Consider the following 19,761-nt stretch of genomic DNA (forward strand, 5'->3'; position numbering starts at 1 on the left):
GCGGCTATTCACGTCGCCCCGCGTCACAATAAACAGATTGCCTTTGACAGCTCTGATGTCTGTAGACACTAATGCGCTGTTTAGAGCTTCAGAGAGCTACTGGAGGAAGACAAATTCAATTTGTCCAGTCTGACAGGTGGATGTAGAGAAAGAGAGCGAGAGCTTGAAGGGTGAGTGTGATGAATCTGATTGGAACAGTTTTACTCCCAGACATCACCTCTAGCCTCATTTATGGGACACATGTTTACTAGACAGGGACACTTTCTTGGCTAATTTCATTTTGTGAGGATGCGGTAACTGGTCATTGAGATTAAAGAACAATTTTGTATTAGAGAGTGATGAATATGCATTTTAAGTGCTTATTAAAGGTGAAGCGTTTCATTTTTTGGCACTATATTCTTGGAATTTTTGGATTTGGAATTGGATTCTTATTCGACCAGTTTTTCCAGCTGTCTGCCATTGCTCGGGCAAACAGAGAGTCCCACCCTAAACTCACACTACTGCTTGAGCTATAATATAGGTTTGGTCAGGATGGTTAAACAAATGCTTTGATAACACCAATGTTTTGATAGTGTCATAGTATAGTTTACATTCTATTACAGTTTATGTACTTTTTTTAACAATAATAAAAAAGTTTTATTGACAAAATAGTAGTTTTATTGTTCTGAGATGCTAAATAACTTTTTATACATTTAGAGGTCATTTTTTGAAGTCTCACCAAAGCTGCATTTATTTGATCAAAAATACAGTAAAAACAGTAATATTGTAAAATATGATTACATTTTGATTAACGTTATTGAAAACGGTGACATATTTCTGGAATCTAATGAATAGAAAGCATTTATTTGAAATAGAAATCTTTTGGAACATTAAACATGTCTTTACTGTCACTTTTGATCATTTTAATGTGCTCTTATGGAATAAAAGTATTAATTTCTTTCAAACAAACTTACTGATCCCAAACTTCTAAATGGAATAAGTATATATTCCAAGTTGTTCATAGACAGTTGTGCGAACAACAAGTAATTTACTGACAATTTTCCCCTCCAAAGCTTTGAGAGCTGCAAAAGAGGGAATGATTTTCAGTGAAAAACAAGCTAAATGTTGATTTATTTGTCACACAAATATATTGAATGACTTCAGAACAGTACAAAAAACAGTACAGTCATAAGGTTTACTTTTTTTAAATACTTTTTCAATGGTGTTATGAACTGTCTTTGTAGACCGGCTTAAGGTTTCTTCAGAAATCCTTAATTTTTCTGTGGAGAAAATAACAGCATATGGGTTCAGAATGACATGCGGGTGAGAAAATAATGACAGAATTTTCATTTTTAGATTCATTATTCCTTCAAATGAAAGTGTTAGCAAAACTTTTTTAGTCTTTTCATGTCTTTCTCACCCAGTGTGTGTGCAGTCTCTGACAGCTGCCTGTGAGGTCAGTCTCATTGTAAAGGCTGTTTAGTGAGACTCAAAGTGAAAAGCCCTCCATGTGCCGACTGTTTCATCTCAAACAGAATTTCTTCTCAGACGCTTTATTGTGGTTTCCAAACAAACTAAGCTTTATTAGTTAGATAGATTTTCCATAAAAAGTAAACCGAGTGTAATAAGTGACACTGAGATCTCTGAGATCTTTTTAAAGCGTTAGTTAAAGTGAATACCGTATGTCATTTAGCATCAGCGTCAGGACACTATCAGCCAAATGATCTGTGAATTGCCCTCATTACCTGATGTAATCTGCAATTAAAATGAATTCACAATGAATGGGTGGATATCAAAATTTTGCCTGTGAGCTATTAGCCCATTTTGCCCGTGCCTTTCCTATAAGCCTACACGTATTTTCCTAAAGCCGCACACATTTTGTGCATTTATATCAGATAACGGTTATTATCTTCCCCCATTTTTATCGTAAGACAGTAATATTTTCAAGAAGCTGGGTAGATCATTTTTAAAAGTAATAAAACTTGCCAAGATAAGCATCATTTTTGGGCTTTTAATTATTAAAATTTGTATCCCACACCTCAAATCATGTGTTGATGAGGAGAGCTGTGTGCTACCTTTCTAAGAGACTAGTTTTGCCTTGTGGATATGAATGCACAAAAAAAAAAAAAAAAAAAAATTCGTGTAGAATTACATTGAGAGACATGGTTTTTCCATGGGTGAACATGATTCACACTCACTCATGCAAAAATTTAGCACACATTTTTCACTTTATAAAGTGAAAACAGTTGAAAACAGTTCTGAAATAAGCCTTTTTTCCATCTCTTCATGTCAAACCTTTGTTAGATTGACAGTTTATGTATTTATTGTCTTTTCATCAGATGTTCTCAGTGGCAGACACACATGGCATGTAGATTTTAGCAGTTCTATATTTGTGCATAGCGTGAAGAGCCCAGTGTGTGTTCTAGTGTGTGTGTGTTGGTGTGTGTGTGTGTGTGTGTGTTGGGGTGTGTTTAAGAGCTTTAGAGCTTCCCGTAAATCCTCACACAGCTTGGTGTTGTGTTTAATGTCCAGATTAAGGCCCACGCTGTCATTTACAAGCTTTAATATCATCAGATTACACCATTAAAGAACAGCCAAACAAAAGCCTCTGTAAATAACAGGCATCTAATGATAGCAACTCCACAAACAGCCATCAGCAGCAGAACATACTGCGCTCTTAAATTCCAGCGTGTGGATTGACAATCACATCACAAGGACACTTACTGATACATAAAGGAAGTATAAATCAGAAATGCATCTCAAGTTTGATATAGCTTTTATATATATATATATATATATATATATATATATATATATATATATATATATATATATATATATATAATTATAATATAAGAGCTCCTTACGAAGTATATGGATATATGGCATATGTAAACTATCTTGCCAGCATCAGAGATTCAGGTGTTTGAGTTAAATGCATGTGAGATGAATATGCCCCAAAGTATCAGGATTATTGCATTCTCAAATCATAGCTTGTTCCCATCGGAAAGAAAAACCATAAATGAGATATTTCACAGTCATTTCTTCTGGAGATCAATGAGATTATATTGTTAGCAAATGAAAACTTGCTGAAGTTCCTTCATAGGTGTTCCTACTGAGAAAAATACACCACTTAATATATCTTTAAAAGACAGCTGAGATCTCTTCTGAAACTCTAAAGGGATACTGTTTCAGGCCCCTTTGACTTTCATAGTATGGGCAAAAAATACTATGGAAGTCAATGGGACTCTAAACTGTTTGGTTACCAAAGTTCTTCAAAATATGTTCAGATGTGCTGAAAAAAGAAAGTTATACTTGTTTGGAATGACATGATGGGGAGAAAATGAAGTAAAACGTGAGTAAAGCATGCTTTTAGTATGTAAAAGGTACTGAGATCGCTCTTTCTGCTAATTCTGGGTTTCGAATTTTGCCGTCAGATTCAGTCAAGCCTTTCTGTTTTGAATAAAAAGAAGCCGGGAAAGTTTGAGAACGTGTCACCTGAATGCTGCGATTGTGTCTGTGGCTCTCTCAGAGGTCTTCATGGGTGGCAGGGTTTGATCTTCTGCTCCGGGTTCAGCGGTGAGATCGCTAACAAGCCTGGACAGCAGTTTTAACAAGAACAGCAGAGAAAGCATCTCACCTCCTCAGCCTATACACTTCCTCTTTCTTTTGTCATCCTTTGGTTTCTCTAGGACGATTCTTTTTCCTTTCTTTCTCCTTCTTCTCTCCTGTGTTTCTTTGATCCTTGCCACCTGTTTCCATCTGAATGTGACACAAAACAGTGTCTGTTTTAGATCTCGAGTCTCTTGTGATTCAGTGAAGCGTCTTTTACAGATGCAGTTCTGTCAAGAGGAATGTTGTGGTTTTGGCTTCTCGTAGGCTAAAGCTGGAAATGTAGCGCATATATTTAACACTATTAATTATATATAAAAATTTCATTTGTTTTGGACCTTAGTGATGGGGTTATATTCAGTCATATGGAAATAAGACAAACAATATATTGGCTTTTAAAGCTACTTTTTGGCAATTGTCAATGTTTCTGAATGATCTTTTCTAAGTAAATATTGATATATGCAATTAATTGTGAATAATTCACCAATATATTATGAAATTCATTTGAAAATGTGAATCAATTAAGAGTCATTTAATATTTAACAAAATAATTCAAAAATTATTTTAAATAAAACTATATGTAATAAAAAAGTTATATATATATATATATATATATATATAAATATATATATATATATATATATATATATATATATATATATATTAGTTTAGCTACTTATAATTAGCTGACTATAAAATCAAATTTCAATGAAAGTGCCATCCATTGTATAAAAATGTATGTGATGTATCTTTCTCATTTAAAGTTCAAATTACTAATTCATAGTTTGAACAAAAAGCAAGTACAGTGTCTTAGTAAAATATTTGATCATTAAAGCATGCATGGCCAGAAAAAAAGAGGATCATGGGTAATGGAAATGAAAGCAGTGCTGTTTAATTGGTTGATGTGGGCAAGAAAAGCACTGTATTTAATATACCAGTGTGTGGCTTTGATAAATGTTTAACTGCTTTTGCAGTAGAAATATTTTCCTTGTAATTTTGCATAACTTAAGTATTAGGGAATAGTAATTAGAAGAACTATGAAGTGTAAGTAAAACTCTTTTTTCTTTTTCTCTTTATTAGTTTAATTTTGTGGGTAAACTCTTGGGCCCTCGAGGGAACTCATTAAAGAGACTGCAAGAGGACACACTGACCAAGATGTCCATCCTCGGAAAGGGATCCATGAGAGACAAAGAAAAGGTATTCTTTCTTTCCTTATTATCAGTGTTTTATTCTCCGGGTCATTAATCAGGATATACGAGGCAGGAACTGGCACTTTTTTGTGCTGTCTTTCACCACATAGTCTCATTGTCTCTGCTGTCATGAGTGAGAAGCGTTGAATGATCTTGAGTGTGTATGTTGCGTTTATGCGTGCTGCGCCGCTGATTGAATCGATCGATGGCTGCTGATGGGCCGCTTCCTCCCCCCCACAACTCACCTGGAATGAGGGATACGATGTCATAAAGAAAAGCTAACCTCAGCGTCCTGTCAGAGAGGGAGAGAGAGAAAGAACAGAGGAGACAAAGGGACAGGGAGATATAGTCTGACAGGTTTTTGGGGTTGTTGGCAAACAGCAGATTACTTCCTCCAGCGTCTAACTGAATTGACTTTGGCTATTGAGGTAATTCAGAGACGTTCTTCTAGTTAAACAGAATGTTTTTCATACTAAAAACTGATGTTTTTCTTTTACATTTTTGAAAAGTTTCATATACAGACAACAACATCAAAATGATCCCCATTCACATTCTGCATTATTCATGCCAGGCCAGTAGTTGGCGATGTCACGCACATACCTATAAACTGAACATGTAATACAAAATTTGTGTTTTTACAGTTTATATGGAGATGATAACAGTATTGGTTTCAAAAACTTGCACTTTGAAACTTTTCAAAAGATTGCGTTTTCAGGTCCCCAAAATGCCATTGTCATGTAAATGAATAGGCAATTAATAGCCAGTTTTTAGTTGAATGTCGTGTAAATGCCCCCGTATCTTTTTTTCTCTCTGAACTCCACTTAAAGGGATACTCCACCCCAAAATTAAAATTTTGTCATTAATCACTTACCTCCATGTGGTTTCAAACCCGTAAAAGCTTTGTTCGTCTTCGGAACACAATTTGAGATATTTTGGATGAAAAGGCTTGTGACTGCCCCATCAACTGCTAAGTAAATTACACTGTCAAGGTCCTGTAAAGTATGAAAGACATCGTCAGAATAGTCCGTCTGCCATCAATGGTTCAACCGTAATGTTATGAAGTGACGAGAATTCCCCTTTAGTACACGAAGAAAACAAAAATAACGACTTTATTCAACAATTTGTCTCCTCTTTGTCTCTCCGCATCACCGTAGTGCCATTTTGGAGAATATCCGCTGAATGCAGGCAGTATATGCTCTTCTGTGTCAGCCGCGCTGCACAGATTCACTGGTTTTGTTCAAATCAAAGCTTAAATACACGTAGAAAACGTATCCTTGTGTCATGGCTGACACAGAAGAGCGTAAGCTGCTTGCGTTCAGCGGATGTTCTCCAAATTTGCTCTACGGTGATGCGGAGAGATACAGAGGAGATGAATTGTTGAATAAAGTCGTTATTTTTATTTTCTTCATATGCTAAAAGTATTCTCGTCACTTCATAACGTTACGGTTGAATCACTGATGGCAGATGGACTATTCTGACCATGTTTTTCATACTTTTCTGGACCTTGACAGAGTAATTTACTTGGCAGTTAATGGGACAGTCACCAGCCTCCCGATTTTCATCCAAAATATCTTAAATCATGTTCCGAAGACGAACGAAGCTTTTACGGGTTTGGAACAACATGGGGGTAAGTGATTAATGACAAAATTTTCATTTTGGGGTGGAGTATCCCTTTTACGTTTCTTGAACCAAAAACAATAGATTAATTTTACATGATCTGTTCAGTTCAGGTCTATAATTGATTTCAATAAAGGCTCAATTTATATGCACAGATACAAATGTAAAATTAATACACTTTAGGGTGTAAACTGTATTTGAAATCTAAATTAAATGTAATGATTTGTTATTATGTTCTTTAAGTACCAGAAACTGTCTGCAGATGTTAAAAGCCTTGTGGCATCGTCAGCATTTTTAAAAATGTTTTTGAAAGAAGTCTCTTTTGTTCACCAAGGCTACATTTATTTGATCAACGGTAATGCAACTGAATTTTCATCATCATTACTCCAGTCTTCACGTGATCCTTCAGAAACCATTCTAATATGCTGATTTGAAACATTTCTTATTATTATTAATGTTAATATGATTTTTTGTGATTTTTATTTTTGTTGTTAATGTTGTGAATTTTTTTTATTTTTGTTTGATATGTGATAAGTTGTTTTGAACAGCAATTATTTGAAATAGAAATCTTTTGAAAAGTTAATTTCTTTACCGCCACTTTTGATCGATTTGATGTATCCTTGCTGAGTATTGAAAAAAAAAATCTCACCTTACATTTAAACAGGTTGTTTTTGCTACTGTACCTTTAATTAAGGAATGGTTAAGCAAGGAGTCAGTTATTCCGCTTTTATGGTTAGCACACTCTAGACATTGCTCAGATGTAAATTTTGTGGCGAAACATGGAAATAATCAGTCATTTTCATTATATTGTTTATTATGTATTTGCTTGGTCAGTGCCATTGTGGGTTTTGGTTCATTTGCTGTTGTAAGGTGTCATTACCTTTGAAACAACTGAAATCGTTTGGCGAAGTGATATCGACATGTAATGCGGTAAAGACCTGCCTGGAACTAGCTGTGCGATTCCCTGAAAATAATTGCACACCTCAAAATGCTCATCAACCCGTCAGATTCAGACGTTCAACAGCCCCATAGTATAATTAGCTATTAATTGGCTAACTTCATGCTAAGTCTATTTTAAAAGAGTCTGGAAAATCCATTATATGTATCCTTTAAGTTATTGAATTTTTTTTCTCTCAGATTGTGTGCGTCTAGCTCTGGTTTCTGACCGTTTCTGAACAGCTCGGCCGCAGGTGATTTTGACTGTGTGCATGTATAAGCGTAGCACAATTACCTTCACCATTCACACGCACAATCTTTTGCCTTCAGACAGCTGTTCCAGAGCTCAGGGTGTTCTGGAAGGTTTTATCTACTAATTGGGCATGTTGTTATTGACTTCTGCACTCCTCTGGTACTGTCAGATTTTGGTGAACAAGCTCTCTGTGGAGAAAAGCAGTAGAGGGAAAATTGTGCGCCGCAAATTGGAGGGTTTGGATCTGGAACGCTCACCTGCAAGGTTTTAAGCCATTTGGAGATTCTCCTGCAGTTCCATCCCACAGCGGAGAGGAGAGATTTACTTAAAGCTCATAATTCTCTTTGATGTTCTAGCATTCGCAGAAACGAATGTCACAGAATTTACCAAACGATGTTGATAGTAAACATACACACCCCAAACCCCACAAGAGCTTGTTTTTTGGAAGCAGTTTAGAAAACTTCATAAATATGTGTTCATCAGTAAATGTGGAAAATGCTCTTGCAAACATGGAATCTTGTTTCTGACAGAGAAAAAAAAAGAAGGTAATTTCGACTTTTTTTCTCAAAATTCTGAGCTTACATCTCACAACTGTGACTTTTTTTCTCGGAATTAATTTTATTTATAATTTTTTTTTTTAAGAATTCTCAGTTTTATATATATATATATATATATATATATATATATATATATATATATATATATATATATATATGTGTATATATATTGCAACTTTTTAATCTCAATAATTTTAAGATTTAATTCTCAACAATAATTTTGATTTTACATATTGCAGTTCTATTTTTCCCCCACCATGTAATAAACAATTTAATCAGTAATTCTAACTCTTTTTTTTACAGAATTCTGACTTTTTTCCCACAATCTCTCGCAATTCAGTTTTTTTTTGTTGTTGTTTATTTTTTTCACCATGGAGTAAAAAAATGTAAATGTACTTGCGACTTTTTGATCTCACAGTTATGACTTTTTTTATTTTCAGAATTGTGAGGGGAAAAGTCAGAATTGCTAGAAAAAGTAAAAAAGTTTTATACAGATTCCTGGATTTATTTTGAAAGATTCATCAGTCATATATGTATGTATATATATATTCCACCTAGATGTGAAAATACTAAATATAATTACATTATGTTATGTTATATATATATAAAATCTGCAGTACATATATACATTCAGGAAATAAATCCTTGAAATATATTTGATTTAGTTTACAGATAAACAAGGGGAAAAAAAAAACAGTGCGACACATAACGTAACCTACATATGCTGAGTTAAAATTTCTGTGCCGCACTTAATTTGTTCACAGAAAGGAACCTCAAATGGCAGAAAGCGACATCCTATTTGTTTTCTTTATTTTACAAAAGCAAAATGTTTTGTTTTCATTGTGTGTACACAAATAAAATCAGACCTTTATACAGTGATAAATTATTAATAAGACAAAAAGTGTTTAAAGTTGATTCTGCTGGTATAAGGAAACAGTTGAAGTGATCGCATCAGTTCCAGCATTTCTAACTTGACAGCAAAGTTGGTACTTTATCAAAATAAAACACAGTGAAGCAAACATCAGTGCGCCCGCCTCTGTGTCACCATTGGAACGCGACTGAAGTACAAAGCCTATAATTAACATAATAAATAATAGTTCAGCATTCAGATATGTTACATCGCAAATATGGAAATATTTGGATTTTATGTCGAATGACAGAGGTAGGATACACAAGCACAAAGCTCCATTTCGCAAACAGTTGAGTGCACAGGCCTTTAAAGTATATTCCTCTGTCAGTCATTCAGAATCAGCACATGGTCACTGTCTAGAGGGCTTTGTTTTCAAATGCACAACTCATGGCATTCGCTGTTCTTCTGCTGGCGGCCGGTTATCAAACAGCGTTGCATTCCTGCAGGCGCCCCCTTCTAGATTGGGGGTGATTGCCTGTATTCGTTGAAAGGCCTCATGCACCAAACCGAGATGTCCGTACCGTGACGGTTCGGTACGAATACATGTATCGTTCCACCCACACACTCCATACCTCGGCATATCTGCACTAAGCTGACCTCTTTCAGTAAACAGCAGATTTGTGGATGAAATTAGCATCTCATTTGCATAACAGCGACTGTCTTCAAGAGACCAGGTTAACTGCATGACATCAGAGGAAGCACAGGAGACACACACATGCATAACAGGATGCTTTGCTCTCCAATGAAAAGCCATGCTGAATGGAAATCTCACCCTTCTTTTAAAATAAAGCAGCATCATCTGTGCATATGACAGGTGGGCTGGTGTAATTCTTTGCCATGTTTCTGTCTCATGGTTCCTGTTAAATTGCTCTTTTGCTTTGCGCCAGCTAACAGTGCTGGATACAACCCCCCCCACCCCACACACACACACACACATACGCTGCCCAGTGAGAATGTGTTTGCATATTGAATTTACATTTTAATTAAATTGAATATGCATGGCATAATTACTATGTGCAGTTTATTAATTTAGGTTATTTATTAATTTACATCCTCAGTGTCCTGAATTAATATTGCAAAGGTGGAAAAGGTTCAACATCTTCTAATTATAAATTATTTTTTACATTTTTTATTTAATTAAAAATATCTAATTTGATATAATTTATTTATTTATTTATTTGAAAATAAGCATATTTTTGGTTCCCTTACCTTAGCTGGTATAGCAAAAGTGTGCAAATGTGTAAATGTTTCTTTTTTCAACCTCTTACGTTAACAGGAAGAAGAACTGCGAAAGAGCGGAGAGACAAAGTATCATCATCTTAACGAAGATCTTCACGTACTGATCGAGGTGTTTGCGCCACCCGCTGAAGCGTATGCGAGAATGGGTCATTCTCTGGAGGAGATCAAAAAATTCCTTATTCCGGTACGTCTGTTTGTATGGGTTCTAAACACAAACTGAGCATTAGTATCAGATTTCATGTTCTGATTGCAGCGTACCCTCAGACCAAAAATATTCATTCACTGGTTTAAAAATTATATTTGTAGGAGTCACATTTGATCCGAGGAGGGCTTCACTGAATAAATAAATTGGTGTAGAAGCAATTTTTGGTCACACTTCATTTTGGGGGTCAGTTCTCACTATGAACTAACTATTAATTATGAGTTTCTCCTCACTAAACTCCTAATTTGCTGCTTATTAATCGTTAGTGAGGTACAGTAGTTGTTAAGTTAAGGTATGGGGTGAATTAAGGGATCTAAAATATGATCATGTTGAATAAGGCATTAATATGTGCTTTAATAAACAGCCAATATGCTAGTAATATGGATGCAAATAAGCAACTAGTTCATAGTGCGAATTGGTCCCTAAACTAAAGTGTTACCCAATTTTCATCAACAATTAAAATATTACCTTCAGGCCAAAATACATATTAAGGTTTTTTTTTTTTTTTAACAAGTCAAGTTTTGTCCAAGGAGTCCACAGTACACAGAAAAAATTAATTGGTTTAGAAACTATTTTCACATAGAAATTTCTAGTAAATTTCACAAACAATTACAAAGAAACAGGGCTAATATAGTTAATTAAAAACTAAAACTAAAACTAAAAACCATTTAAAAAAAACCTGAAATAAAATAAACTGAAACTAAAGTTTAATAAATAAAATTGAATGAAATAAAAATATATATTTTTTTGTATTATGAAAAAAACCCTAATTTATATGTTTTATATTTTAGGAAACATTTTACATTTTCATTTAGTTTAGCTTGATACTAAAATGGTACTAAAATAATTAGAAATAAAATATATTTTTTTAAATCTCTCTCTCTCTCTCTCTCTCTCTCTATTAAAAATGTCAAAAACACTACAAAACGTACTTAACCTACTTACTAAAATGTAAGCTAAAATAATAAAAAAGCAGAAAATATAAAAATAAAAAATAATTCAAAATAGTAATAAAAGCTGTATTAGTATCTCAATGATACTAAAATAAAACTGCAAAGAAATAACGTTGAATTATTTGTAAATAATTCAAGAATTTTTTCTTGTAAAACATTTTAACGGTGTGTGGTGGATCAAGTCCTTCTTTGTCAAATATCCTATTTTAATTACAAATATGTTATATTATAGAAGTTAAGTGCTTTTCAAATGTATTCAGTTCTCTGGATCTGCTCTATCAAACACTACGCATATGTTCACATTTGTGCTCAGTACTGACTTTATGTATATAATATCTCACAGTTACATCTGTTATGCTAATGAAAGCTAGATTAAATGTTACTATTTATATACAGAATGCTTCCTCTTGGGGAAAAACACATGTTGGTGCGTGTTTGGGTTTGCAGGGGGCATACATATTTCCCCTTGAAAAACAAGTGGACCATTATTGCGTGTTACAGCTCATTAACTGTGTGTGTGTGTGTGTGTGTGTGTGTGTGTCATACAGGACTATAATGATGAGATCAGACAGGCTCAGCTACAGGAGCTGACGTATCTGAATGGCGGTTCGGAGGATGCCAAAGTCCCAGCGGCCAGAGGCAAAAGCAGCACACGAGGCAGAGGAACGTCAGCGCCGGGACCGCACAGGTACAACAGCGTGCCATTCTACTCTGATCACATTTAGAGCGTAAACTTCAAAACTGAGAAACAGCAGAAAAACATGTTAACAAGACAAATTAACTCCTAAATTTCACCTTTTCTGCTCGTTGAATTTTCTTCTGCTGTTTAATGAGAAAAGGGTTTTAAACTCCACTGACAGTTTAATGTGGTATAACTGGCAGATTTATTCTCATGTGGACTGACGCTAATGTCATTTTCTCAAACCAATCTCATCTTCATCTTAGTTGGAGAGGAAAATTCAATCAAACCATCAAAGTAATCTTCCACTGGAGGATGGAATATAATCAACGGCATATTGTTATTTAGTAAATGATAGCTGGAAACAAGACTAGATCTGTCTTTCAGTCAGTTAAAAGATGCATATTAAATGGCAAAGCTTTATTATCAATGTTGAAAACAGTTGTGCTGCTTAATATTATTATTTTTTTGTGGAAACAATTATACATCTTTTCAGTTTTTTTTTGAGGATTTTACATTGAAACAATGTAAAATAATGTAAATTTTGTTCAATTTAATGCATCTTTGAAAAATAGAGTATTAATTTCTTTAAATAAATAAATACAAATAAATCAACTATAGTAAATGTTTGGACACATTTCTGTTTTACTATACTATTTTCCATATCTTAGATTTATATTAAAGTCATCAAAACTGTGGAAGTATTGGAATTGCATGAGGACCAACAAATAGATAAATGTATAGTTCGGTCTTAGTTTTATGAAGAAATTCAAATGTGCACTGAAAAGAAAATGGGTGTAGAAACAATTTTCACTCAAAAATTGCTAATAAATTTCACAAAAAAATTACAAAGAAAGAGCAAGTAGCGCATTGAATTACATGTGAAATTGTGAAGTAGAAAAACTGAAATAGTATTTTCCTAAAAAAAAAAAAAAAAAAAAAAACAGTTTTATTTACAACTTCGAAAAAATTAAAATTTTTTATAGTGTAGGCACAATTTATAATTGTCTATAAAAGTAATGTAAAACTTATAGTATATATTTGGGTAAAAATGTTTGACATCACTAATTCAGTCCATAATTCTTGCTCCAATTATAATGTTTAGTTAAATTATATTTATGGAATTTAAATGTGTCCTGCAGGTGTAGAGGGGGCGTTCCTCCTCTTCAGGCTGCAGTCCCGCGGGGGGTGGCGCCCAGAGGAGCTCCGCCTAGCAGGGTTCCGTCCAGTAGAGTAAGGGGCGTTCCCTCTCAGAGAGCGCGAGGAGCTCCGCCCCCACCTGGGTACAGACCTCCACCTCCAGTGGTGCAGGATACCTATGGTGAATATGTAAGTAAATGTAACATCCATTGCTGTATGATAAAGAATATTTATAGTATGCAAGGACAGAATTAACGAAGCTCAAATCATAGTACATAGCCAATGGTGGCATTCAAGTATGCTTTTAAAGAAATGTTGCGCACAACAACTTTTGCTTTTGATTTTCGAAAAGTTAATTAATTAAAACCTAATTGTGTACTTTACCATCACCAGTGCAGTTTAACTCACTTAGAGATTCAACCGTAGTCTTTGGCAGTGTTATTTTAGTTTTATTTAAATACTTTATATCATTTAATAATATTTGTAATTAGCTTTTATTGTAATATTTTCAGTTTTTAATTTTGATATGCTGTTTTATTTATTTATCTGTTTTAATTTTTAACATCTATTTAGCTTAATTTTAATTTCAGTTTAGTTTTAGTAATTACAAATTAGAAATGTTGACTTGGCAACTATCTGAAAATAAGTAAGTTTTTCATCTAATATTTATTTTATTTTATTTTTAATTAAAAAATTTTTTTCTCCATTGTCATTGTTTTTTATTCTTAAATATACACTAGTCAACATTTGAAGTGGATCAAAACCTTTTATCAAAGTTGTCCTAAAACCTAAAACCTAAAATGTGTTCTTGTCTTAGTTCATTTCTCAGTTTTAATTAACTTTTTTTGATCCACTTCAGATGTTGACTACTGTATATATATAGCCACATATATATATGTTTGTATATTTTCCGTAAATTTTTTTCAATGTCTTTTAAACCTTTTTGATTAGTTAACTACTTTTACTATTTCTTACCCTAAACTGTTCTCTGTAAATATCTTGACTCCAAAAAAAAAATCTCTAATATTATGAATCTTAAAAGTCACTTCTTTGCCGTTTTATTATTTTTAATAAATAATATAATATAAATTATTATATAAATATAAATTATGTAATATAAATAAGACTCCACTAAGGGTGCAGAAGCAACAAAATTTGTATTGAATAAGCAAGACATTCTGTTTGAGCGTTTACAGCCATTTCAGTACCTGTTTAGACAGAAAGAGTGATCTATGATATATATCTAGAATAGCCAGTGTTTTATTGTTGACATTTCTCATATCGATAAGTTATATAAACTCAATAGGTTGTGAAGGCTCTCGCAGAAATTAATGTTTTCTGATGCTGATCTCATTTGTCAGTTGTTATGGAACAGTACATGGTACGGCCATCTATCGGAGACATCCTAAATCATTTGAGCTGCTTGATTTACTTGTTTTTGTTTGCGATTATGTGGAAAAATGATCTTATTTGCTTGCCTGCTTCTAACACTGTTATAGATTTCCTTTGCTTTGAGTTTTAATTTATCAGACAGAGTTGCAAAGCAACTACTTCAAATACATCGGGCTTATTTGAATGTTCGCCAAGCCCTCTCGATGTTGTGCGTCTCTGAGGTCTTTTGGCTCGCTTGTGGCATGTTTAACAGATGGCAGGCCCGGAGAGGTGGGTGGAGTTGGCACACTGCCCCACAGTGCCCATATCTAACCACATCTGACAGGTTTATTTAGGGGGCGCCATTCGAATGCGCTGGGGTCAGAGGAAACAACTCAGTCGCCAGCTGTTCCCTATCGTTTCCACGGCCTGGAAACACCCGTCTGTGCAGGAGCCTGAAACACCGGGAATGATTTGAACATCTGTGGGATGATAAATCTGAAGATGTTCCTCATCAACAGAAAGACCTTCTGACTGTCCTAAGAGTCAGAGAGTTCCGACAAGTCATGGGAAATTAAAGAGATGGTTGTAGAGGAATAGTGAAAATGGATAAATGAAAATGCTGTCGTTATTTACTCACTCTTATGTCTTAAAAATGGGTTCTTAATTTGTTATGATGGTGCCATGAAGAACCTTTAACATATGTGCACTTTAAAAAGTAAAGGTTCTTTGTTGGCCTTGTTGGTTCCATAAAGAACCTTTAAAGGGGTCATATGATGCTATTTCAAATTTTCCTTTCTCTTTGGAGTGTTACAAGCTCTTGATGAATAAATAAGGTCTGTGAAGTTGCAAAGACTAAAGTCTCAAATCCAAAGAGATATTCTTTATAAAAGTTGAGACTCATCCACTCCCCCCTGAAACGGCTCGTTCTAACACGCCCCCACATATCTAAGTCAATATGTGGGAAGATTTGCATAACGCCGCCCAGATGTTCACGCAAAGAAGGAAGGCGTACCTTTTATTCTCGTTGTAGTATTGTTGTTGCTGCCACCGTCATGTCGTACAGACGCTGTGTGTTTCACTGTGAAAGAGAAACTGCTTTGTTTTTGCCTTCCAAAATAAAACACGACTAGAAATCATATTTATATCACGTTTATAATGGGTTTTATGTTTATGTCTTGTCGCTCTGGCCGGACAAGGCATCACAATATGTTAAGAGGCACAACATTTCCGTCACACGCTAGAGGCATTCGGCCAATCACATCACGCTGGATAGCTGGCAAATCACAGCACACCTCACTTTTCAGAGAGATGAGCTTTGTAAAAATCGACGCGTTTCAGAAGGCGGGGCATAGAGGAGAAAAAAATAATGTGCAGTATGTGGAAAATAATGTGTTTTTTTTAAACCTTAAACCGCATAAAAACATTTTATTACACCAAATACACAAAATAATGTTCTTTTTAGCAGCATTATATGACCCCTTTAACATTCTGATGCACAAAAGGTTCTTTAGATTATATAAAATCTTCTTTACATTAAGAAAAAAAATGGTTCTTTTAAGAACTGTTCATTGAACAGTTCATACATATGGATTATTTTTATGATACACGTTTGTCCTTTTAAGTGTTTGATAGATGTGTTTATGATGAACTGTCATTTTATGTAAAATATACATGCAAAGACTTCTATTGTGTTCCATGGAAAAACTAGCAACATGGGGTTTGGAGCAACATCAGGGTGAGTAAATAATGACAGCATTTTCAGTTTTTGGTTGAACTATCCCTTTCAGAAAATCTCTGTTGATCTTTTATTGAGAAGCCTTCATGTTTTTAATGTAAGCTTTGGTTGTGTTGATCACATGCTGCTCAGGGTGTTGTCACTGGTTTTTGTGGATCTGTTGTGACAGCTTCAGACTTTAGCACCCGGATTGTTGGGTTGGGTGCTATAGGACAGTCTTGAGTCTTTAAGGATAGTCTAGGAAGGATTTGACATGCATTTATCAGGGTTGGACAACTTGAATATTGACATTATGAGCAATTTTTGTCTGCTTTTATTATCGAATGCCACTTCATATTAATTTGTATTTATTCGTTAACAGTTCACTATTACATATATATTCCCATTAGTGCCTATTTGTGCAACTTAATCATTTGTGAAAACACATATTAATTTTATATAATTATTCAGTATTAACATTTTAAATATAGACTACCACTTTTTTAAGAAATTAATGCTTTTATTTTGTAAGGATGCAATAAATTGATCAAAAGTGACAGTAAAACATTTATAATGTTTTAAAAGATTTCTATTTCAAATAAATCCTGTTCTTTTGAACTTTCATCAAAGAATCCTGAGAAAATGTATTACGGTTTCTACAAAAATATTAAGCAGCACAACTGTTTTCTACATTGATAATTATAATAAATATTTTTTGAGCAGTAAATCAGCAAATTAGAATGGTTCATGTGACAATGAAGACTGGAGTAATGATGCTGAAAATTCAAAATGCTGAAAAATGAAAATTCATCTTTGCGTCATAGAAAAAATAGAAAACATTTATTTGAAATCGTAATAATATTTCACAAGATTACACTTTTTTTTATTTTTTATTTTTTATATTGATTATTGAGTTAGACATTTGGGTCCCAATATACTTTATCTTATATTGCAGTTTGTGTTTTCATCTCCACCCCGGGCCCGACCCTCAGACCCATGTGGTGTCCGATTTCATCATTCAATCATATCCACTCTCACCATTCAGATTTACAGAGCTCTACCAGTCACATCCGCTCTCAGTGTCTGGATTTATAAGAATCAACTAATCACATTTGCTTTCCCAAACACTCAGGCCAGAAAAGATATCAAACCACTACATGATTAATATATTTGACCTAAACGTGGCCACATAACTTCATCTCAGAGAATCAACTGAGGTCAGAGTGAACACGTGTCTTATGTGATTAGAAAACATCTTGATCAGATTAGCACAAATCAATAAGCCAAAATACATTTTAAAGGTACCGAACCTGATTTCAAGCATGTTTGGGGGCATAGAGGGTGGATCCGCTTGCTCTAGTGTAAGTCATTAATATGAAGTAATTGCATCGGTCATTTGTCTCTCTCGAGGGCTGCTCTGATACCTGACTCACTCTCTGCAGAGGGTTGCAATAATAGCATTACGGCATGTATTATCCCAGTCTGTATCTCAGAACCTCTGTTTCCACAAACAAAACCGCTTGTCACTTCGGTTTAGCCTCATAATTACCGAGCCAGTTGCAGATGCTGTATCTCTCCTTTGGTCGAGTGCTGAAATTACGTCAATTGTCACCAGTGTTGTGTTACGAATGGCGCGTCCAGTGTGATGTTTCTCAAACCTTCTCAAATCACGGGTTTGGGTTCTCAATAGGGCTGTGCAGCGAGACATATGGTTTGCCTTAAGGCTCTTCCACTGAGGTGTTTCATTCTGTCCACACCGCTTTTTATCACGTTGAAGTACTTTAGCGACATGCCGACCCGTGTGAGAGTTGTTACTGAGTAAGTGCCGACACTTCAAAACATATTTCTGAACTCGGGTCTTCAGCTTTAAATGTCTCTGTTTTAGGAAGTGTTTGACACTTTTTGTTGAAAGTGTAATATACTGCAAAAAGGGGGGGGGGGGATTAGAGTTAGTGCAAGAATAGAAACAATTGCTTGCAAATTTTACTAGTAATTACAAAGAATTGGAAAGTAACGCATTTAATGAAACATGAAATTTTGAAGTAGAAAGACTCGAAATACTAATAAATTTACAGTACGTATATTAATGTGTAAGAATATGCACATTTCATAGCTGTATCAGTAATGTTTTGTCATGCATATGCTTTTTATTAAGCAGAATTGTATTTGATTGAAAAAAAATCTGATTATAAATCTGGATTGATCATAATAATTTGGAAAATAATATTTATTATATAATGTATAATATACAAAAAATATATACACAATGCATAGCTGTAGCAATAATGTTTTGTCATGCATATGCTTTTTATTAGAATTGTTAAGACTATAGTTGTTAATAATTAAAAAAATCTGATTATAAATGTTTGTGGATCGATCATAATTATTTGGAAAAGAATATTTATCATATATATAGTATATGCACACTGCATGGCTGTATCAATAATATTGTCATGCATATGCTTTTCAATAAGCAAAATGATTAAGGATAAAAAGTCTGTTTATAAATGTGAATCGATCAGAATTATTTGGGAAATAATATATATTATAAAATATATAACAACATGTATGCACATTGCATGGCTGTATCAATATTTTGTCATAATAATTGTTAATAATCAGAATTATTAAGTATTAAAACAAATCTGATTAAAAATGTTTGCGGACTGATCTAAATGATTTGGGAAAGAATATATAATATCTAAGAAGGTGTATTTGCACTATGCATGGCTGTATCAGTAATGCTGTTATGCTTATGCTTTTCAATAAGTAGAATTATTTTGAAAAATTCTGATTAGAAACGTTTGTGGATAGATCTGAATAATTTTGGAAAAACTATAAGATATAAAACTATTGAACTGAATTTTTAATTGAACGGCTTTATTGACATTGTATTTTTCTGCATACAACGTAATTAGGAGCACTGCTCCTGACTGGTCTTAGAAAAAAACAAACATATAACCACAGACAATAAATAAGACTATAAGACTGTACAGTTCAATTTTGCAAATAAATACAACAAGTGACTGGATGGGATGTGTCCTTGATGATGTTTTTGGCCCTTGAGAGATAATGGGAGAAAGCAATGCTTTCCAGGGGGGGTAGTGAGAAGCCAGTGATTTTTTGGGCTGTGTTGAATATTCTTTGGAGGGCTTACATGTCTGCTGCAGTGCAACTGGAGTACCACACTGAAATGCAGTACACTAACACACTCTCTATGGTAGAGCGGTAAAAGGACACCAGCAGCTTACACACTAGGTTGTTCTTCCTGAGCACTCTGAGGAAGTGCACCCATTGCTGTGCCTTTTTGATTGTTGCTGAGGTGTTATAGCAGACCAAGACATGTCGTTGGATACGTGTACTCCCAGGAATTTGAAGGTGTGGACCCTTTCAACACAGTCCCCAT

At 34.3% G+C, this 19,761-nt stretch overlaps 1 protein-coding gene across 2 annotated transcripts in view; it reads left to right on the top strand.

The window, feature by feature from the left end:
- LOC122148775 (KH domain-containing, RNA-binding, signal transduction-associated protein 3-like) overlaps window positions 1-19,761 on the top strand; it is a 130,856-nt gene that overhangs the window by 71,755 nt on the left and 39,340 nt on the right. For both annotated transcript variants that reach the window (XR_006162612.1, XM_042776258.1), the window contains exons 3-6: window positions 4,672-4,788; window positions 10,331-10,477; window positions 11,997-12,136; window positions 13,270-13,456. Coding sequence is in view for 1 of the 2 variants with exons in the window: in XM_042776258.1 (XP_042632192.1) it covers window positions 4,672-4,788; window positions 10,331-10,477; window positions 11,997-12,136; window positions 13,270-13,456 (591 nt within the window). In the remaining variant the exon portion in view is untranslated. The remainder of the gene's footprint in view (window positions 1-4,671; window positions 4,789-10,330; window positions 10,478-11,996; window positions 12,137-13,269; window positions 13,457-19,761) is intronic.

This window comes from Cyprinus carpio, chromosome A19, assembly GCF_018340385.1.
Source record: "Cyprinus carpio isolate SPL01 chromosome A19, ASM1834038v1, whole genome shotgun sequence".
Taxonomy (NCBI): Eukaryota; Metazoa; Chordata; class Actinopteri; order Cypriniformes; family Cyprinidae; genus Cyprinus; species Cyprinus carpio.